The sequence below is a fragment of the Myotis myotis genome, unplaced genomic scaffold (assembly GCF_014108235.1).
Source record: "Myotis myotis isolate mMyoMyo1 unplaced genomic scaffold, mMyoMyo1.p scaffold_m19_p_23, whole genome shotgun sequence".
Taxonomy (NCBI): domain Eukaryota; kingdom Metazoa; phylum Chordata; class Mammalia; order Chiroptera; family Vespertilionidae; genus Myotis; species Myotis myotis.
Genome location: NW_023416328.1, coordinates 6,477,234 through 6,498,787, shown reverse-complemented (window position 1 = coordinate 6,498,787; position 21,554 = coordinate 6,477,234). Strand labels below are relative to the sequence as shown.

Here is a 21,554-nt window from a genome sequence, read left to right as displayed (position 1 = left end):
CACTTACAGAAAAGTGAGGAACTCCCCCTTGCGGCTGGTTTCCAGCAGGGGCTTCCCTGGAGGAATCGAGAAAGCCCAGAAAACCTCCCACGTGGTGGGAGCTGTTCTCCCGCAGGCGTCTGGGGCTTCTTTGACTTTGCTCAGTGAGCTGTTCGCAGCGCCTGGCTCCCAGTCGGTCCCGTTAACATCTGCTGGCTTTGTCTCCCTTGAATCAATGTCAGTGTCAAGGTCTTTCTTTATCAGAAGAATCCAAGTGCATCCTTCGCACCCAGTGCTTTAAAGCACATTTCGCTAAGAGCAGCAGAACATCGAAAAATCCAACTTCTGGATCTTAGAGTCACGTGGCTACTCAGCTTCGGACTCAGTTGCCCAGCTTCGGAAAACGCTTTCCGGGAAAAGCCAGGAAGGGGTTATGTCGCTTTAGAAGGAAAACCATTTCCGTTCCCGGGTGGACCATGTTTCCCGTCTTGGCATCTGGTACGGCGGCCTCCGTGGGCGCTGTCATCACACAGGGATGACCCCGGGGCCAGGGGTGTTCCTCTCTCTCCCGGCTGGCATCCCTGAGCACCTCTCTCGCATCAGCTAGAACTTTGAGCAGATCTGCTTAGTGAGGATAAGTAGCCCTTTTTAAAAAGAAATCGATTAATTCCAGGAAAGCAAGAGTCCGGATTGGCGTCGAGGAGATGGGAGGGAGCTAGGGCTCACCTCTCTCTGGACTGATTCTTAGAAAGGGACATTTTATCCAACCATGATCCACTCTCCCTCCTAACGCAGTGCCCGCAGGGAAAACGATGAGCGCCCAAGGTCAAGGGTAGAGGGACAACTGGTAGGATACCATCAGCTGCCTTCTTCTGGGGGGTGGGCGCCTGAGCTCACTGCCTGATAGAAGACATAAAACATGACCCCCAGGAAGTGCCCACTTCTGCCCCTGCCCGCCCCATACCAGATGACTGCTCCCCTGCATTTGACATCATTCCCACACTGTATTTTACTGTGGTTTTCTTTTACGTGTTTTTTTTAAGCTTCATATAAAATATATATAAAATGTGCCTATATTATCTATAATTTGCATTCACCTGCAATTTGCTCTTTTCTGCCTATAATCCTGAGATTCACCTACATGGACACACACACACCAGAAATGTGCATGATATCACGCATGTACAGTCCATGCGCATGTTACAGGTTGCTCATCCATTAGCCGAATCGCCAAATGGCTCTGTCACTCTATCTGAAAGCGTGCTTGCTCATGCGTGTTCTTTGACAGACCTTGGTTTTCCGTGATCAGACAATACGTTTTGCAATCTGGCAGGTGAAGGGCAACTTCAGAGAAGTTTTAGGTTGGGTTTCTGGTTACTGGTGAGGCTGGGCATGCTTGTCCGCTGTTCTGGTTTTCCAGGTCTTTGAATCATCCTCTTACATCTTGTGCTCACTTTTCCGTAGGGAGGTTGTGTTCGTCTCTCATCGCCTGGTGGGAGTTCTTGACCTATTCTGAATGCTAATCCTTTCTCCGCTTTATGCAATGTTTCCCCCCAGTCTGTATCCTTTGCCTAAGCTGAATTTCGGTGCACAGGTATTTTGAGTTTTAATGTAGTTAAATTTTATAAATCAAATCTTTGGGTTTGTCCAGATCTTGTCCAAGAACTACTTCTGCATAAAGATCGTCTTCAATATTTTCACCTAAACATTCCACGTTTTACATTTCGTATTTAGCTCTTCAATCAGCCCGGTATTCACTGTTGGGCTTGGTAATGGGGCAGGGGTCCATTTCCTTCCGGTTCCATTCATTGACGAGTCCAGCTCTCCCTCGCCAACCCCTCAAGGTCACTTCTCTCCTGTCATCTGTCATGTGTTGGGCTCTCTGCCATGTCCCATTGGTCTCCCTTTCTGCCCCTGGATGAGGACTGCACTGCTTTCATTACTATCTATGAAAATGAAAGTGTACTATGCTAATTAGACCAGACGTCCTTCTGGATGATCTTCCGTACAAAGCCGGGGCTTCGAGGGAAGCCAGAGGGAAGCCAGTGCTGGCCGCCGGGGGAAGGAAGGCCTACTCTTGCATGAATTTCGTGCATCGGGCCTCTAGTAGTTTTATAAAGATGGTGACAGTAAAGCAGTTTCTTCCACCTTCTTCTTCTTCAAAATTACTTGGCCCGTTTGGGGGCACAAATTGAATCTTTATCTTCCCCCTGAGTTTTCCCTGGCCAGGTACAAGCAGTCAAGTGGCAGGATAATAAGCAGAATAAAGCTGAGTCTTTTAACTCCTCAATCAATGACTCCCTAGGAAATTGCAGTGTAGTAACGATTACAGAGAGCCCATGGAAAATAAAACAATAGTTTATTGATTTGGAGAGAGCGAGGAAGGGAGAAGAGAGAATCATCGCCGTGAGAGAGTGTGACATGGATCGGCTGCCTCCTGCACACTCCCTCACCCTCTACTGGGGATCCAGCCCACAACCCGGGCATGTGCCCTGACCTGGGAATCGAACCTGCCACTTCTGGGTGCACAGGACGGTGCCCAACCAGCTGAGCCACACTGGGCAGGGCACAGAACTTTTTTTTTTTTTAATGTGTCTGGGCTGTAGCAAGGGTCATTTAAAAATAGAAACTGCACACCATCCTCTCCTGAATACCAATTCTCTTGCCTTTATTTTTAAAAATATTACTTTTTAAACATATTTTTGCATACAGGTTGTCACAGAGGGTTCTGTAAAACAGTGCTAGAGCTGTACACTTGTTTCCAAGATCCCTCGGAACATCCAAGTTGAAGGTCAGACTGCCCCTAGCATTCACGGTGAAGGTCAGACTGTCCCTAGCATTCAGTGAAGGTCAGACTGTCCCTAGCATTCACAGTGAAGGTCAGACTGTCCCTAGCATTCACAGTGAAGGTCAGACTGTCCCTAGCATTCACGGTGAAGGTCAGACTGTCCCTAGCATTCAGTGAAGGTCAGACTGTCCCTAGCATTCAGTGAAGGTCAGACTGTCCCTAGCATTCACGGTGAAGGTCAGACTGTCCCTAGCATTCGTAGTGAAGGTCAGACTGCCCCTAGCATTCACAGTGAAGGTCAGACAGGGGTCTGTGACAAGCATTCTTTCTCCCATTCATGGGAGCCTTGTCCGCCTGCTAAGTGCTCCCCGTGACATTTCACACCCTCACGATGACTGCTTGGTGTTCTGCAGTGTCTCCAGATTCAGACCCTCCTGTACGGACCGCAGGACAGGCGGACGCTGGCCACCCAGCAGGCCCTGGACGTCCTGTCCAAGTGAGTAGGTGTTCCCTCGCTGTTCCCCTGGGCACCTCACTCCTCGGTAGTCCGGAACCCCCCAGGAAGCCGGGTCTGTAGGGTTCTGGGGGACTGTCCGTGCGTGGAGAGCTGTACCGACTTCCTGTTACTCAGACACCAGGCAAGACCAGCTCCTTGGAAGCCCAGCTGTAAAATACCTTCCGCTGGAACCTGCCTGGGGCTCCCCTGCGCTCTTGGGGTGCCTGTCGCGATGGGATCCTGAGAGCCCTCTGACTTCACCCAGATCTTTCTTTTCTTTAAAATTGAAATTCTGGTATTTTATTTTTTAATGTGTTTTTTATTTCAGAGAGGAAGGAAGAGAGAAAGAAAGAAACATCAATGATGAGAGAGAATCATTGATTGGCTGCCTCCTGCACGGCCCCACACGGGGGATCAAGTCCACAACCCGGGCCTGTGCCCTGACCAGGGTCGAACTGTGACCTCCCGGTTCACAAGTTGACGCTCAACCCTGAGCAAAGCCAGCCGGGCCCCCCACATCCTTCTTAGGAGGCCCCAATTCTGCTGTGGCGGCTCCCCACCTCGCAGAGCCTGTTCCCAGAGGGCCCCTGGACGGGCTGCCAAATCCGCACTCATGGGAGCTCCCGATGCGGACATAGCCGGCAGGGGGCGCTGTTCTGTGCTCCAGGTCCATTACCCCAGGGAAGATGAGCCACTAAGGCAGGGGTGGGGAACGTCCGGCCCGCGGGCCATATAAGGCCCAGGAAATCCTTTGGTCTGGCCCTGCCAAGGCATTAAGGATGAGTTAATTAAATGCTGGACCCAATATGGCAGGCTCATGTTCGAGTGGATCATTTTGTACGGCCCACGAAGGATGCTATAAACATCCAGATGGCCCCGGGCAGAGAGAAGGTCCCCACCCCTGCACTGAGGCCTCCAGCCCAACCTTCCTGCTCCTGTTCGGCTCCCTCAGGGTTGACTCTCGGCTCGAGGGAAGGGTCGCAGGCATGAGAAAGCTCCAGAAAGCACCTTGCCTTTTAGGTCCCTGAGCCACGGTTCTCCTCCCACCCGCACCCCCTCCCGAGGCTCCTCCATGAAATGGAACCGGGCAGCTGCTGGGCTGTCCCACAGCACCGGGGGGTGGGGGGTGGGGCAGGGGTCCGAGGGGCACCCCACTCACCACCCTCCGCTTGCTCGCAGGGCCCCCGAGATGGCCACCGTGAAGCTGAGGTCGGCCCCGAGGGCCAGACCGACTTTCTGCACTGGCGTGGCCCAGCACGCGGCGCCCAGGAGGGCCAGGCCCCACGTGGCGGACTGAGACCCACCGCACCCCAGGACAGCTCGGGCAGGCGCGGGTGCTGGCGACACGCCTCCCCAACCGGGAGGTGGCATCAGCAGGCACCCCGCGACCCCTCAGGTGGGCTGGGCGCCCCCCCCCTCCACGCCTCCGGGCCCCTGTGACGGTGCGTGGCCTTTCCTGGCCTCTGGTGCTCCCATAAGCAGTTTCCGTTTTACCTCCTAAGTGATTCTTTGTGCCAACAAATGCCTTTACCCACCGGCACGACTGTGGCCCGAGAGCTCCTCTCGAAAAGGCGGGGAAATGTCGGCACCTCACTGCGCGTACACAGCCCTCGGCCCAGGTCGGGAGTCCGGTTTGGAGTTCAGTTCTGGGAAAAGCCCTCTCTGACGGGAAGGTAATAGGGATGGAGAATAAAAGGCTGATAAAAGGAGGCTTGAAGGTGCTGGAGTCAGTGTGTGGGCGGTGCTTCCTCCCCCCGACCCCCGCTCTTCCCCAGGCTGCAGGCTGGTGCCAGGATCACAGGCTGCCCTTGCCCCAAAGCACTGGTTTCATCTGTGAGGGAGGCCACCTCCGGAATCCACGGGGAAACCAACCAAAAAGATCCGAGTGACAGGGCGTTGGGAGGCAGGGTCCCTTGTCCTCCTCAGGCTGGTGACAGCGACCACACAACCCTCTCATACCCCCCTCCCTCTCCCCTCCCCCACTTCCCCCAGACAGGCCTGTGGAATGAAGGCCGCGTGGGAAGAAGGGGCGAGAAGTCACCACTCGCCGAGTGTCCCATCTCCCGCCACCAGGCTCCCTGGCGGTGACGGTGAGGTTCTCACCACACACCGTCCAGTCCTATGTGAACACCAGCCACGGGGCCTACGCTCCGTCCGCCACGCGTTCTCGCTCTGTGCTAACCGTGTCAAGTCCTGGCTGAATTCAAGAACGAGCTTTTCACATGGGTTCCGCAGTGGCTCCGGGCCATCATGAAAAGCACGCATGTGAACACGTTTTCATTAGCGTGTAAACAGGAACCCCCCCCCCCCCCCCCCCGCCGACATTCATTCTCTCGAGTGGCAATGCCAGGGTTTTTGTTGTTTTCTTAGATTTTTATTTTTACACGTTTTGTGACATTTCCCTTCGCAGGGAGCAGGTTAGCAAGGGAAGCCTTTTAGATGAGGCCATCCTCAATATACATTGTAAACAAACAATATCGAAGCAGCCCGCGGGAAGGTGAGAAGCAGTCCATGAATACTATTAAGGCAAAACAACAGTAAATAGGAAAAGACCGCATCCTCACCCCAAAGCTATGCTCACTTATTTCTCCTCCAGTTATCGGTGACGAAGACCAACTCTCCCTAAACGTTCCTTGAAGCCGGGGAGATGCGCGTCTCGGGGGCCTGAGGACCGTCCGTGTGAAACCCATAGGGGAGAACTGTCAATGCCACCCTCACCCCTGAGGCCATGACCTACCTGAGGGTGATGCCATCTGGCTCATTCCTCTGTGCACTCCGGGCAGCTCTATGGTACTGTTAGAAAAAGCGTAGCCTAGGCAACATCGTGGGAAGGAAACCAGCTTGGATTACAATGTGCTGGGGGGTGTGAGATCCTAGCTTTAACGTGACGTTACACCTTTAAAGATCGAAGCTTTCAGCCCGGCCTGCACAGCTCAGTGGTTGAGCGGCGACCTATGAAGCCAGAGGTCACGGTTCGATTCCCAGGCAGGACTCATGCCTGGATTGTGAGCTCCATCCCCAGTAGGGGGCGTGCAGGAGGCAGCCGATCCATGATTCTCTCCCATCGAACAATTATTCTCTCCCATCAATGTTTCTCTCTCTCTCTCTCCCACTCTGAAATCAATAAAAATATATTTTTAAAAACTGAAATGCCGCAATAGCCTGGAGCTACCCTCTCCATAAATAAGATGCTCTATTTTCTAAACTTCTGTACAGAGAAAGCTATTCATTCAAGTCTTACAGTGGGTTTAACTCTATGACATGTCACTTTTTCCTAAAGGTGAAATCATGTAGATTTCAAAGTGAGCCATCTGCTTATCTCCTATGATTTCTTTCTGAAAAGACTTCAGAAAGAGAAAAGTGCATTGTTTTCTTTTTTTTTCCCCCCCTTACAAGGTTAGTTGACTATTAGTAGCACATGCAAAGAAAATGTCCTCTGTAACTTTTATCCGGCTGCCGGTGCGGCAGCTTACCTAAAGGTAGAGTGGCAAACAGGTGCGAGGCGTGTCTGTGACCAGTGCAAATCGGTGCAAACCGTCCCCAGGAGCGAAAACTCCCAGGGGAAAAAAAAAAAAAAAAGGAACTTTTAAGCCCAGCCAGCGTGGCTCAGTGGTGGAGTATCAACCTATGAACCAGAACGTGTTCAACGCCCAGGTTGCGGGCTCGATCCCCAGTAGGGGGCGTGCAAGAGGCAGCCGATCCATGATTCTCTCCCATCATGGATGTTTCTCTCCCACTCCCTCTCTGAAATCAATAAAAATGTTATTTAAAAAAAAAAAACTTTTAAGACCACAAAGATCAACGGTATTTTTGAAAAGCCCCAACTCAGATAAAACTCCAGCGCCTTTTAAGACACACATTCATTCATTCGACACCTTTCCAGGCCGCAAAGAAAGTTGACATTACCTGGCGCCCTCTTTGGAGAAATTAGAAAGATGGGGGAGGGTTCAGTAAAGAGTGGGAACTTCACACACACACACACACACACACACACCTGCTGACAATGAGCCAAGGCCTCTGCAGGTTGGTACATTACGAAACCAAATACCCTCGAACACGAAGACGTCATCAAAACCAGTGTCCGTCATCCTCGTCCCCCTGGCTGTCTAGATAGAGGACAGCCACTTTCTTCTCGTCCGAGACCACCGACCTCTGGTCCACCATCCTCTGCAGCTGCACCGTCCTGTCGAACACAGCCTGCTCCCGGGAGGCCACGCGGGCGGCCTGGTCCTCCTCACGGCCGGCCTCCCTCCAGGTACTTCCGTGAGCATCCCCTTCCGTCCCTGTGGCGAAGCGGACCGTGGCCTCTCGGGCCCAGCGGGGGGCCGCCTCCGTGGGACTCGCGTCCATCTGAAAGGTAAACGCAGTTCCTTTGGGCCCCGGAACCGCCTGCCCTGGCGTCCTGCTGCCTGCGGGCTCGCCTAGCCCCTCCGGGAAGCCCATGGAACCAGCCAGGGCCCATGTTTTGGAAACGGGCCCACAGAAGGCAGCATGCTCAGAGGTTTGGGTTTCTGCAAGACTTCGGTGCCTAAAGGGTCTGCTCGTGCCCAGCCGGCGGTGGCTCAGTGGGTGAGCGTCGACCTGTGAACCAGGAGGTCACGGTTCGATTCCCAGTCAGGGCGCATGCCCGGGTTGCGGGCTCGGTTCTCAGTGGGGGGTGTACAGGAGGCAACCGATCCATGGTTCTCTCTCATTATGGATGTTTCTCTCTCTCCCTCTCCCTTCCTCTCTGAAATTGGTAAAAATATATTTTTAAAAAGTAATAATAGCCGAACCGGTTTGGCTCAGTGGATAGAGCATCGGCCTGCGGACTGAAGGATCCCAGGTTTGATTCCGGTCAAGGGCATGTACCTTGGTTGCGGGCACATCCCCAGTGGGGGGCGTGCAGGAGGCAGCTGATCAATCTCTCTCATCTATGTTTCTAGCTCTCTATCCCTCTCCCTTCTTCTCTGTGGAAAATCAATAAAATATATTAAAAAAAAAAGTAATAATAATCATCACCAACCTCCCCTGCCTCAGAAACAGGGCCTTATAAACTCCTTTCCCTTTGAGCATGAAACTGTTTGGAGCCACATGCCCGGTGGCTCCCTGACCTGTGTCAAGTTCTGGGGTGGGGGGTGGGGGGGAAGGAGGCCAAGTTCTTCTGCACCCCCTGCCTTCTGCCAGTCAGGGTCAGGCACTTGGGAGACGATTTCTTTGGACACTCGACTTGGACCGGGACCTACTGGAAAGCGCCTCAAAAAACAGCGGGCTCCCTCGGAACTGGCTGCCCGGCCCCAGCCACCTTCCCCACTCACCTGTCCTGCAGCCGGTCCTTCGGGGGGGACCTGCTCGGTCCTCCAAACTCCAGAGGGGCCGATCTTAATGTGTCTCACAGACGAGCTGACGTCCTCCAGCACATGCGAGCGGGCAAAGCTCCGCGGGCTGGTGACCTCCACGGTGGCCGACACCGGCCCCTGCGTGGTGGTGACCATCTCCGAGCTGCGAGAGGCCCAGCCGGCGTCATCGTCCTCAGCGGAGGCGCTGTACAGCTCCTGGGTGGCCCAGCGCTTGAAGCCCAAGCCGGTCGCCGGTGGTGACGCTCCAGCGTCCCCGTCTGGGCTCCCGGGTCCCGGGCTGCGTCGCTGGGCCAGGCTGCCTCGCACCACGGCCTCCACGGCTCGCTCTATTTCACCCGTGTCCTCTCTGCTCAGCTCCTCCAGGTCTAGCTGGTCGGTGTCCACGGTCTGGGACAGGTTGACTTCGGCCACCAGGGTCATGGCCCCGCCGCCCGAGGGCTGGACTTTCTTCACGTCCACCGAGAGGCGGCCGCCCAGCCCGCCCTGGTCCTGGGTGGTGAGGGCAGACAGCTCCTCCCTCACCCGCTCCGGGAGGCTCTCCTCCAACTGCTCCATCACCTCCACCAGCTGGTGCCTGGGCTCCCTGAAGTCTCTGTTGATGGACGTGTGGAACTGGTGCGGGATTTTAATCTCCTTGTCGATGACCGTGGCTTCGGCGCGAAACTCGCCGCTGGTGGTCTCCTCGATCCAGTGCGGGGAGCCCACCTCCGCCTCCGGAGACGATGCCGGGGTACCCGGGGACTTCCCCGCCGTCTCTCCCCAGGAGACCGTCCTCCGGGACGCCGGCACGATCTCGTCCTGCCAGGAGTACCGGATGGTGGACTCCTCTTCGATGTGGATCTGCCCGTACACCGAGCCCTCGTCCCTGTCCTGCCCGAAGTCACGCCCCTCGGGGCCCTCCTCCGGGGTGGACACGAAATACCTCTGCTCTTCCTCCGAGTCACCTGCCTCCGTCACTTCTTCCACCCGCGTCGCGTTCCCCGGGGGCAGCGTGGATTTCTGACGTCGAGCCGCTGAGAATGCGACCTCCGTTTCGCCATAAACGCCCTCCTCCTCCTCCCCGAACCCCGGGGACGCGTCGTCGGCCTCCTCCACTCGGAAGGGGGTGGAAAACTCCTCCGTCCTCCCGCCCGCCACGTAGCTCACGGACTCTTCCACGATCTCCACGTTGACCACCTTGGCCCTGCCCTCCCTCCCCTTCAGACCGAGACTGATGAGGTCCCCGATCATCCGCTCCGTGGACTTGGCCTTCAGCTCCACCTCGGCCTTCCCGCCCTGGCCCAGAAGGGAGTCCAGGCCGGCTCCGTCCCGCACGTCCATCTCCTCCGTCCGTCTCGACTCCACCACGATCTCCGTCTTGGTTCCCTTGTCCCCGGGCAGCTCCCTCCGGCCCACGTACGTGACCTTCGTGTCCGGAAAGGCCTCGGTCTCGGGCGACTGGGTGAACCGCTTCAGCACGCTGGACACGATGCTCTCCGCGATGGTTTCCGTCGTGGCGTCGCTGCTCGGCGAGCCCGCGGCCTCCCTGGCGTCCATCCTGAACCTCGTCTCTCTCCTCGTGTCCATCCCTCCCCCCGGACCACCACCTGCATCCTTTTGTAGGGGCGTCCGGGCCCCTCGGGCGGCCCCCTCCTCTGCCCGGCTGTCCCGGGACACTTCCAGGCGGATCGGTACCTCTCTCACCCGCACACCCGTCTCTTGGGGGGGCTCCCTCCCTTTCGCCTTGTCCCTCATGAGCTCGCTCTCCCTCTTCCTCGCTTCTTTATCCAGCTTGGTCAGCTCCTCCCACCGCAGGTTCCTCTCCTCCGAAGCCTTCTCCTTCGAGTCAAACATCTTCTCTTCTCGCTTCACGTGGATGGTCACCGGCCGGCTTCTCTCCTGGCTTCTCTCCCGCTCCCTCGCGGCCGGAGCTTCCGTTTTCTTTCCCAAAACGACGATCCTCTCCTCGGACCAGGCGCTCTCGGCGGCACCCACCGCCGCTCGGTCCCTGCGGTCGCGGTGGGACTCGCGGGCGGGGCTGGCCTCTCTGGCCAGACGCGCCTTGGGACCTTCGTCGGTTCTCGGCCTCCCAGGGAATGTCTGCGCGGGCACCTCCGCTTTCCTCGAAAGGCCGGACATGGGAGAGAAAGTCCTGAAACGGGCCTGACTGTTGGCGGTTTTCTCGTAGGCAGTCTCCCGCCGGGCGGTGGGCAGGGCAGGAGATCCCGGGCCCGGGAGGTGTCCCCTGGCGGCGGGCCCCGTGGCTGTGCGCGGTGCGGGCCGGGTCCAGCTGCGACGGACACTCCCGGGGGGCGGCTTGTGCCTCAGAAACAGGTTTCTCTCGTTTTCCCTCATTTCCCTCTGTAACGTCGTGTGCGTGTGCTGGTAGGCCGTGGTTCTGAGCTCTGTAGGAAGCGAACGGTTCATTAAAACGAGCATCATGGGTACCTCTTTCTATCATAAAAGCATCCCCCCCCCCCCCAGGTCTATCCCATCCAATAAACACACACTATTACCACGGAACGGTCGCCATCAATAAGATGGTTTCAAATCTCCAAATTATCCTGTTACAATAAAACATGGCACTGTAGCCCTGGCTGGTGTTTTCGGTGGTTATAGACCAGTGGTTCTCAGCCTTCTGGCCCTTTAAATACAGTTCCTCATGTTGTGACCCAACCGTAACATTATTTTCGTTGCTACTTCATAACTGTCATGTTGCTACTGTGATGAATCGTCATGTAAGTATCTGATATGCAGGATGGACTTAGGCGACCCCTGTGAAAGGGTCATTGACGGCCAAAGGGGTCGCAACCCACAGGTTGAGAACCGCTGTTCTAGAGTGTTAGCCCGCACACTGAAGGGTCTTGGGTTCGATTCCCAGTCAAGGGCCCATACCTCAGTTGCAGGTTCGATCACCACCCCCAGTTGGGGCACGTGTAGGAGGCAACCCATCGATGGGTCTCTCACATTGATGTTCCTCTCCCTCCCCCTCTCTCTCTCTCACCATCCACCCTGAGAGCATGCCCCAACTCCCACCCCAGTGCTACCCACACCCCATCCTGCCTTCTCTCCCCATTGGTCTCCATGGCAGCAAAGGCCAGAGGCCTCTTATACAGGAGGGAGATCAAGACAGGACAATTTCTACAAAGATACCTCTTTTGGGGTCAATATACTGGTTCTCCACTGACACATCCCAGAAAATGATGCGGGAACTGCCTGGCTGTCTAATGCAGGCTCATTGAGAGATCTGCAAGATCCAGGCTAGTTTTAGACCCATCACCTTGTGGGCAGGGGCCCCACATTATCTGACGCGCTGTGGCCACAGGAGCATACAGCCACTCACAGGCGTGACCGACCCGCTGTCTGGGAACGCATCCGAACACTGATTCGGGGAACAGCTTCAAGGGCACCCGTCCTCCTGGGCACAGAGTTCCGAAACAACAGGCTTTAGTCTAATCCTTCCTCCCTTTGGCCACGATACATAATTGCTACAATACGTGTTAGTTTACGAATACTGTCTCTGGATCCTTGCAGAAGCTTGGAGAACAATGAATGCATGAAACAAGGTAGCAGACATCCGAAGGCCCTCGTCCTGAGCTTTTCCCAGGATTGAAAATCAGAGCCAGTAAAAGATTAGGGAGCCCGGGACCTAACCTGGGGTCCTCCTCGGAGTCTGGTCCTGGCCCATTTGCTTTCCACCCCACCCCTCACCCCCCGCTTCTTTCTAAGTCACGGGTGGGGAACCTTTTTTCTGTCAAGGGCCATCTGGATACTTATCACATCATTCACAGGCCCTAAAAAATTATCAACTTATAAACTGTCCGGCCCAGGGGCTGTATAAGGCCCTGGAAGTCACTTGGCCTGGCTCTGAGTTAATGAACTGTTGGACCAAACAGAGCAGGCTGGTTTCTAAGTGGGTCATTCTGTATGGCCCCAGAGTGATATCATAAATACGCAAATGGCCCTTGGCAGGAAAAAAGATGCCCCGCCCCTGAAAATGGTGGCCCGTTGGATAAAATCTATTCTGTACGTAAGAGAGGGGTGAACAACGGTTATGCGACAAAATCACATCTAAACCCCAATGCCTCCAGGTGAACGACGCTTTGCTGTTTATCCTCGGGCGGAAGCTGTCCAGATGGGAAGCATCTTGAAGTTCAAGAATTAGCTTCTCTGGTCTTTACCTCGCGGCAGGTGTTCCATGCGCTCAGCCAGGATCCGTATCTCTGGATTACTTTCTCCTTCCAATAAGGCTCTGTGGAAGTAATAATAATAATAATAACAACTCATTAGGAAATAGAGCACAAGATGGGCTCTGAGGGCCGCACTGTGGAGTCCTGGGTCGATGACCACAATGTCACAGGCTCTGAGTTTGAGGACTCGTGTCTGCAGGCAGACCCGGGGGGTACAGCATTCATCCGACCGAATGAACAAAATGAGGGTCTACCCCTGGCTGGTTTGCTCAGTCGTTAGAGCATCAGCCCGGGAACTGAGGGGTCCTGGGTTCGATTCCAGTCAAGGGCATGTGCCCCGGTTGCAGGCTCGATCCCTGATCCCGTTTGGGACGCGTGCGGGAGGCAATCAATCGATGTCTCTCTCTCTCTCTCACATCGATGTTTCTCTCTCTCTGTTGCTCCCCCTCCCTTCCACTCTCTCTAAAACAAACAAATACACAAAACGACGACAACAAAAGCATTCGATCAGGTGATTTCTTTGGCCACGTCGAGCTCCAAAAGTCTAAGAAACCGCAGCATCTTCATCAGGTTGTGATTCCCGCCGACAACGGGGAGCACCGAGGACACAGTGGCCAGGCCAGCTTTGGGCCCGCGGACCGGGCGTGCTGGGGCTGCGGCTGGGTTGGCCCGGGATGTCCCTTGCGCGAGGAGACCCTAGGAGGCTGGCTGCTGCGGGCACAACAATTGTCGCGTTGCCAGAGCGACGCGGGACATCACTAACTTCCCTGCCAAGAAGTAACAAGCTGTGGATGGCAACGGGCAGGCAGCAGCAGGGGCCACTTGGAAACGCTGCCGATTACCGCTGAGAGCCGGGCACAGAAACAGAGGTGGGACGCCAGGGCCGGGCAGGGGCCTGGCGCCTCAGGCAAACAGGAACCAAGTTCCATGCCCACTGATTCCAAGGCTGGTGATTCCCACGGATACAGGAACCCCGTGGGCGGAGGAGGGGGAGCCAGCCAAGAGGAACCCCTTCTTTTTTTTCTTAATATATTTTTATTGAAGTCAGAGAGGAAGGGAGAGGGAGAGAGAGAAAAACATCAATGATGAGAGACAATCATGGATCAGCTGCCTCCTGCAGGCCCTGCGTTGGAGATCGAGCCCCCAACCCGGGCATGTGCCCTGACCAGGAATCGAACTGTGACCTCCCGGTTCCTAGGTCGATGCTCAACCACTGAGCCATGTCGGCTGCTGGGCGGGGAGCCCTTTCTCATGAAAACAGCAAAGATGATGGCGAGATGGATTCTACGCAAGGTGTGTGCAGACAGGTTTGCCACGGATGCAGGGCCGGACACGTACACGTGTGCAGATGCCAGAAGACAGACGAGGGGCAGGGCCCCGAGCCCAGCCCTTCCACTTGGGAAAATAGCCAGGAAGCAGGACACCAGCCCATTAATCCCACACCCTCCTGACCAGGCGCCTCACGTCCCAGAAACACAAATAGCTTCCGAAGCAGAGAAAATTCTGAGGCCTGTACTGGATCGGAGGAATGTTCTGGGTAAAAGGGAGACTCTGAGGGTGGGCGCCCGAGGATGCCACCGACAGCGAAGGGGCCAGGGTGGGGCTTGGTGAGAAGGCCACGTGCTGGTTCAGACCCGGCGGGAAGCCTCAGGTACCACAGGGCTTGTCGCTGGAGTGGCCCAAGTCAGGACAGAAAGTGTTGGGGAGCACAGGTCAGCGGATACATCCATGACAGGTGTATGTGGACAGATGTTCAGGGGAAAGAAGAGCTCTCGGGCCCGGCTGCCAGTGTGGCTCAGTGGATTGACCATCGTCCCACACACCAAGCGGTCATCTGTTCTATTCCCGGTCAGGGCACATGCCTGGGTTGCGGGCTCAGGCCCCAGTAGGGGGCGTGCAGGAGGCAGCCGATCGATGATCAATGTTTCTCTCTCACTGATGTTTCTCTCTCTCCCTCTCTCTCTAAAAACAATAAAAACTATTTAAAAAAAAGATCTCTCACCTGGCCACAGTGGCTCAAGGACCTATGAACCAGGAGGTCATGGTTTGGTTCCCAGTCAGGGCACATGCTTGGATTGCGGGCTCGATCCCCAGTAGGGGGCATACAGGAGGCAGCCGATCCATGATTCTCTCTCGTCATGGATGTTTCTCTCTCTCTCTCTCCCTTCCTCTCTGAAATCAATAAAGATATTTTTAAGAAAGAAAGAACAAATCCTGCAGACACCCCCTCCAGACCATGTAGACAAAAGCCTACCCACCATCTTCTGGAGCTTTTCCCCAAAACGCCCCCACAGGGTTCCCCTCCTGGGGAAGGGCTCAGACCCACATCTGCGTCCCCCTCTCGATGGCTGGCATGGGCAGGTGTCACCTTCTGCACCTGGGCACCCATCCGGGGCCTTCCCAGGCACGGACAGGCAGGCACTGGCCATGTAATCGGTGCCTTAATTAACACACACCCTTCACAACACACACTGAGCCCTGCCCTCCACCAGATGAATGGCAGAGGCATCCACAAACCCACTAGCATAGAGGCCAGAAACGCACGATTTCCTCAAAACCTCTCCAAGGACCATTTTTTTAAAATATATTTTTGTTGATTCCAGAGAGAGGAAGGGAGAGGGAGAGGGAGAGATAGAAACATCAATGATGAGAGAGAATCATGGACCGGCTGCCTCCTGCACACCCACTCCGGGGGATGGAGCCCGCAACCCGGGCATGCGCCCTGACCGGGAATGGAACCGTGACCTCCTGGTTCATAGGTCAATGCTCAACCACGGAGCCACGCCGGCCGGCCTCAGAGGCCTATTTTTAAGGAAGAGACTCGTATGGCTTTAAGAAGTGGGTAGAGCTTCTCTGGTTATTTTGAGGCGAGGAAAGCGGCCTCCAGGCCTTGGTACTGTGAGATGCCAACCTCCTGACTCACCGCCTATTTGTGGCCGTTTCATGTGGCTCCCCAGGTCGGCAGCCACCTCAGCAGAAAAATAAGTGGACGCGTGTGAGAAAACCACATTTCCGGCCTCATTAAGGAGTCGGAACAAGCCCGGCCAGCCATGGCTCGTGGTTGAGCATCGAGCTATGAGCCAGATCACGGTTCGATTCCCGGTCAGGGCACACGCCCGGCTTGCGGGCTCCATCCCTAGTAGGGGGCGTGCAGGAGGCAGCCGATCCATGATTCTCTCTCATCATTGATGTTCCCATCTCTCTCTCCCTCTCCCTTCCTCTCTGAAATCCATAAAAATATATGTAAAAAAGAAAAACAATCCCACATACAAAGCATAAAATCAGAGTCTCCTTATTGCAACCCGGAGAGGAAACAGGAAGATTCCTGCCGGGAAGAGACTGGCCTGGCATCCGGTGTTACCTAACACCGGCTCAGCGGTGGGTTTCCGGGCCGGCCCGGCATCGGCTCTAGAGTGGTGCCAGGTTTGGGGCACCTCCCACCCCAGCCTCCGTCCATGTGACTCATGAGGCACTTTGTCCCCTGGCCAGAGATGGACGCATGACTCAGGAGAGCCTGAAAGCTGGGCCTGGAGTTCCATGGGGATGGCTGGGAAACAACCCCTCCTATGTTGCCAGGACAACGGCCCCTCCTACGTTGCCAGGACAACGGCCCCTCCTCAGTTGCCAGGAAAACAACCCCTCCACCGTTGCCAAGACAACAACCTCTCCTCCATTACCAGGACCACAGCCTGGAGCTGCCTGGAGCCCATCCTTACCGATAGGTTGCCACCTCCAGGCTGAGGCTGGTCTTCACCTGCACCAGCTCCTGATAATCCCGCAGGTGGTCGGCCATGGCCAAGGTGAGGGCAGCCTTCTCATCCTCCAGGCGGTCAATCGCACTCTAGAAAGATCAGAGGGTGTTTAGATCAAGGCCCGGAGCTGTGCTGGGTCCAACTGGCAGTACCAATAGTCCAGGACACAGAGAGATGAAAACCGTCCAGGTTAAAGGGGCAGTCATCGCAAGGATGGTTTCAAGTGGTGCATTTGTTCCACATAGCAGGGTTTTATTTTAATTACATATGGAAGTTTTGTGTGTTTTTTAATCCTCACCTGAGGATATTTTTCCTTTTTTTTTTTTTTTTTAGAGAGAGAGAATGGAAGGGAGGAGGGGGAGAGAGAGAGAGAGACATTGATGTTTAAGAGACACACCAATTGACTGTCTCCAACCCGGCTGGGGACTGAGCCTGCAACTGAGGTATGTGTCCCTTTTATAAAATGAATGAATTTTTTTAAAATTTTTAAATATTTTTATTGATTTCAGAGAGGAAGGGAGACAGAGATAGAAACATCCATGATGAGAGAGAATCATGGATCGGCTTCCTCCTGCACGCCCCCTACTGGGGATCGAGCCCACAACCCCAACATGTGCCCTGACCGGGAATCCAACTGTGACCTCCTGTTTCATAGATCCATGCTCAACCACTGAGCCATGCTGGCCGGGCGAAATCTTTTTTGACTGTACTTGTATGACATCAATAACAGAGCACGTGCTCACATGACTCTTACAGCCCTTCTGCATGTCAATCCCATCTGTCCATCTCTCTCCATGTGCTGTGTGTCCCCGCTTCTAGAACAATGCCAGCCGCACGCCAGCCGCACAGCACCCCACTGATGACTCCAGACTCAGCCACAAGGTTAGCGTATAGAACATAAACACTTTACTCCCTTCTGCTCTACAAAATTCAACCTAAATAGTCCAACATGAGACTCTGTTGCAGTTCATTCTTTTCGAAGACGTTCATGCATTGTCAAGCTGCTTAGAAAAAATAAAACCAGATGCACTCAGTTCTCCAACCACAAACCTCCTAAGCTGGTTAAGGTCTCCTAGCCATGCCGAAGGGGTACGGGCAAAGAATCTCTCTTCCCAGAAGGCACGGAAGAGTTCTGCACCCCCCTCTTCACCCCCCAAAACACAGAGGAAAATCAAACTGCGTTGGAGTGAAAGGAAGTATTGTCCCAACCACATTTCCATGCGAGTCAACTTTTCTGGAAACTGCCAAAGGGAAGTTTGACTTTTGGAAGCAAGGGCCTAAGACTCATTGGCGCCCGAGCCAGTTTGGCTCAGTGGATAGAGCGTCAGCCTGCGGACTGAAGGGTCCCAGGATCAATTCCAGTCAAGGGCACATGCCCAGGTTGTGGGCTCGATCCCATTGTGGGGCGAGGCAGCTGATCCATGATGCTCTCTCGTCATTGATGATGTTTCTATCTCTCTCTCCCTCTCCCTTCCTCTCTGAAATCAATAAAAAAATATTTTTTAAAAAAGACTCATTGGCTCTCAACATTCTCCAGAGAAATTGCAACCCATCCCACTGACGGACTAAAGCTTCAGACTTGGGCCTGGCTGGCATGGCTCAGTGGTTGAGCATGAACCTGTGGGCCTACGAACCAGTTGGATACCCGTCAGGGCACATGCCCAGGTTGCGGGCTCGATCCCCATTAGGGGGCGTGCAGGAGGCAGCCGATCCATGATGTTTCTCAGCAATGTTATTTCTTTCTCTCTATCTCCCTCTCTCTTCAATCAATTTTAAAAAAAAATTTAATTAGGGGGATAGGGGTTCTTTCCACCCCTAGAGCTTCCAGGTCCCAGATGAGCCGAGTGAGCCGCGACAGCAAAGGAATGGTGAGGATTCAGCCCACACAACACGCCTCCAGGCAGCATCTTCCAAACCCACTCACTCTTACACCGCCATATCACCCGATCGCGAATCTTTTAACTCGGAGCTACACAAACTGTTCCCTTAAAAAAATACTTCTGAGTTTATGGGCGTGTTATTTTAAGCCGTCCTCCTGGGAACTACTGATAGGAAGATTTGGGATTATTTCCAATTCTGTCCGAGACTGGGCAGGGCGTACAGACAATAAATCACACCAGGTGTCACCCGGGCAGTATCCGAGGTTTGAGCCTGCGCTTCTCTGAAATAGCAACTGTTTACCTTACTCTGCACTTGTTATAACAGCCTGCCACCCGGCCGCGTTTCCGCGGCTTTTACACTCCCCAGAGACCTGGCTTCAGCTCGGACTGTGAAAAAAACACACACCCCACATCTCTGGCCCTGGCCTGTTTGGCTCAGTGGATAGAGCACTGGCCTGCGGACCGAAGGGTCCCAAGTTCGATTCCAGTCAAGGGCACATGCCCAGGTTGTGGGCTCGATCCCCAGTAGGGGGTGTTCAGGAGGCAGCTGATCCATGATTCTCTTTCATCATGGATGTTTCTATCTCTCTTTCCCTCTCCCATACTCTCTGAGATCAATTTAAAAATAATTTTTTTAAAAAGATGACAGGGACAGAGCTAGCCACCAGAACCTGGCATTTGGCACTCGCCCCCTGAGTCCATGGGCCAGAGGTCCATTTTCCGGGGCTGGAGAGATGTTGGGACCTTGAGGTCCTGAGGCAGAACAAGGAGCCCCCCTTCAGTGTCCTGGCCCCAGGCAGCTCAGGCAACCTCGGGGCCAACACCACCCAGGGTGACGCCCAGTGAAGGCGCCGTGGGTCCGGGGAGACCCGCCGCTCCCGCAGCCCCTGCAGGGCGCTCCGGGGCCGGGATGGGGCTGGTCCCTGTGAACGGACCTGCCGCTCCTGGGCCTGCAGCTCGTAGGCCTCGCGCATCCGCAGCAGCTCCCCTTCCAACAGCGCGCGCAGCTGCTCCAGCTCCAGCGCCTGGCGCTGCAAGGCTTCGGCCTCCTGCGCGCACAGCCGGCTCTCCTCCTCGGCCTGGTGCCGGCTCTCCTGGCCGCGCCTCAGGGCCGCCTCCAGCTCGCGCACTTGGTCCTCGTACACCTGCACCGTCTCCCGCCACGACTCGGCCACCAGCAGCGAGTAGCTGTCGTGCACCTCCCGCAGGCGCGGCGGCGGGGGCGCGGCGGGCCGGAGGGCGCGGGCGCTGTAGCTCAGGGTCAGGCCGGCCGCCAGCGCGCGCAGTTCCCGCAGGTCCCGCTCGTGGGCCGCGTCCAGGCCGCGGCGCTCGGCCTGCAGCCGGCCCAGCAGCGCCTCGAGGGCCGCGCGCGCGCCCAGGGCCTCCCGCAGCTCCCGCCGCTGCGCCCCCAGCTCGGCGTCCAGGCGGCGGCGGGCGGCGCGCGTCTCCTCCGCCAGCAGCTGCACCTCCCGCAGCTCGCGCCGCAGGGCATCGCGCTCGCCCTCGGCCAGCGCCGTGGCCCAGCTCAGCTCGTCCAGCTGCTGCCGCAAGCCGCGCGCCTCCTCCGCCCAGCGGGCCTGGCCCTCGGCGTCCGGGCCCTGCAGCCCGTGCCGGCCGCGCAGCTCCTCTTCCAGGAGCAGGTTCTCGCGCTCCAGCTCGCGCACCCGGCACACGTAGTCGTAGAGCCGGGCGTTGAGCTCCTGCAGCTCGGCCTTCTCGGGGCCCGTGTGCAGCTGCCAGGACAGCATCGTTGCGGGTGTGCGGGGCGCTGCCAGCCGGCCGGCCTGTCCCCTCCTGTCCCGGTCTTGTCCCCTCCGATGCGCCGCTCCCGCCCCGCCGCCGCCGCCGCCCGGGAGGCCCGCAGACTGCGCCCCGAGCTGGCGAGCAGCCGCACTTAGGTCCCCGGCAGGGGGCGGGGCGCGGGCGGTGCCCAGCCAATCAGAGCGCAGCGCACGGACGCCGCGGGCTGTGGGGACGCGCGGCGCCACCTGGTGCCGGAGTGGCCGCGGCGCCCGGCCGGTGCGCACCTCGGGGCCCGCGCGCGCCCGGGTGCTGGTCGCCGCCTGGCCGTCGGGTCCTGGTCGCCGGCCGAAGGGACGTGGGGAAAAGGCTCCCTGTTGCTGCCCTGCCGCGCGCACCGACGGCACCCACGGGTCCCGGCCTTCGTGGGCGGACTCTGAAGCCGCCGTGAGGTGAGAGGCCGGGTTTGGCAGGGGGGCCTTAGAGTTTGGAGGAATGTCTGTCTTTCAAAAGTGCACAGATACACGTCTCATATACGTATGTACCTTATCGTATGCACTTATGCACACCCCTATGCAGGAAAAGTTCCATTTTTACTGGAAACGGAAGTGCATACCCAGGTGCTGAAGTTTGCTGGCATCCCATGTTTGTCCCGCAGCGGTTCTCAACCTGTGGGTCGCGACCCCTTTGGCGGTCAAACGACCCTTTCACAGGGGCCGCCTGAGACCATCCTGCATAGCAGATATTTACATGACGATTCATCACAGTAGCGACATGACAGTGATGAAGTAGCCACAAAAATAATTTTAATGGTTGGGGGTCAGAACATGAGGAGCTGTATTTAAAGGGCCAGAAGGTTGAGAACCGCTGAGAGGGTCGCAGGCTGCACTGTGAGGCCTCGGCTTCTATCCTTTGGCGCGGGCACTTGTGGCGAGCTCTGAGGGCAGGGTTTTCGTGGGCACCTGACATTGCCCCAAACTTTTTTATTTTTTAGAGAAAATTATTTTCTTCCTTTTACTGGTTTCAGAGAGGAAGGGAGAAATAGAAACATCAATGATGAGAGAGAACCATGGATCGGCTGCCTCCTGCACGCCCCCAACTGGGGCTCAAGCCCACAACCAGGGCATGTGCCCTGACCGGGAATCGAACCTGGGACCCTTTAGTCTGCAGGCCGATGCTCTCTATCCACTGAGCCAAACCGGCTAAGGCTTAATATGAGATTTTAACATGTACAAGCTAGACAATCTTAATGAATAAAGAACTAGAACAAGTCGCTTGCTACACCAACTTTTCACTAAAAATGGTGTGCTTTTTGAGGAGTAGAAGTTTTTATTTTTTCCCGTGGCCCCACCCCCTTGTTCATGTGACCACGCCCCCCTTCAGGTGGCCCCACCCCCTTGAGACCTTGGAT

General features: G+C 55.9%; 2 protein-coding genes across 5 annotated transcripts in view; one reads left to right on the top strand and one right to left on the bottom strand.

Moving 5' to 3' along the window:
• TTC23 (tetratricopeptide repeat domain 23) overlaps positions 1-6,826 on the top strand; it is a 28,329-nt gene extending 21,503 nt beyond the window's left edge. For all 4 annotated transcript variants that reach the window (XM_036355686.1, XM_036355688.1, XM_036355685.1 and 1 more), the window contains 2 exons: positions 3,181-3,263; positions 4,443-6,826. In XM_036355686.1, the coding sequence (XP_036211579.1) occupies positions 3,181-3,263; positions 4,443-4,560 (201 nt within the window). In that variant the 3' untranslated portion in view covers positions 4,561-6,826. The remainder of the gene's footprint in view (positions 1-3,180; positions 3,264-4,442) is intronic.
• A 106-nt stretch (positions 6,827-6,932) lies between these two features.
• SYNM (synemin) lies at positions 6,933-20,262 on the bottom strand. Its single transcript, XM_036355684.1, has 5 exons — positions 19,339-20,262; positions 16,488-16,612; positions 12,763-12,833; positions 8,561-10,986; positions 6,933-7,613 (listed from the first exon to the last, which is right to left on the bottom strand). The coding sequence occupies exons 1-5, from the start codon at positions 20,149-20,151 to the stop codon at positions 7,332-7,334; spliced, it is 3,717 nt and encodes a 1,238-aa protein (XP_036211577.1). The 5' UTR covers positions 20,152-20,262; the 3' UTR covers positions 6,933-7,331.
• Positions 20,263-21,554: the final 1,292 nt, after the last annotated feature.

Coding starts and splice junctions, on each gene's coding strand:
- SYNM (XM_036355684.1), bottom strand. CDS start 20,151: ATGCTGTCCTGGCAGCTGCACACGGGCCCCGAGAAGGCCGAGCTGCAG. Junction 16,613..19,338: donor TGCAGGCCCAGGAGCGGCAG/GTCCGTTCACAG, acceptor TGATCTTTCTAG/AGTGCGATTGACCGCCTGGA. Junction 7,614..8,560: donor AAGGACCGGCTGCAGGACAG/GTGAGTGGGGAA, acceptor TTTACCTTTCAG/ATGGACGCGAGTCCCACGGA.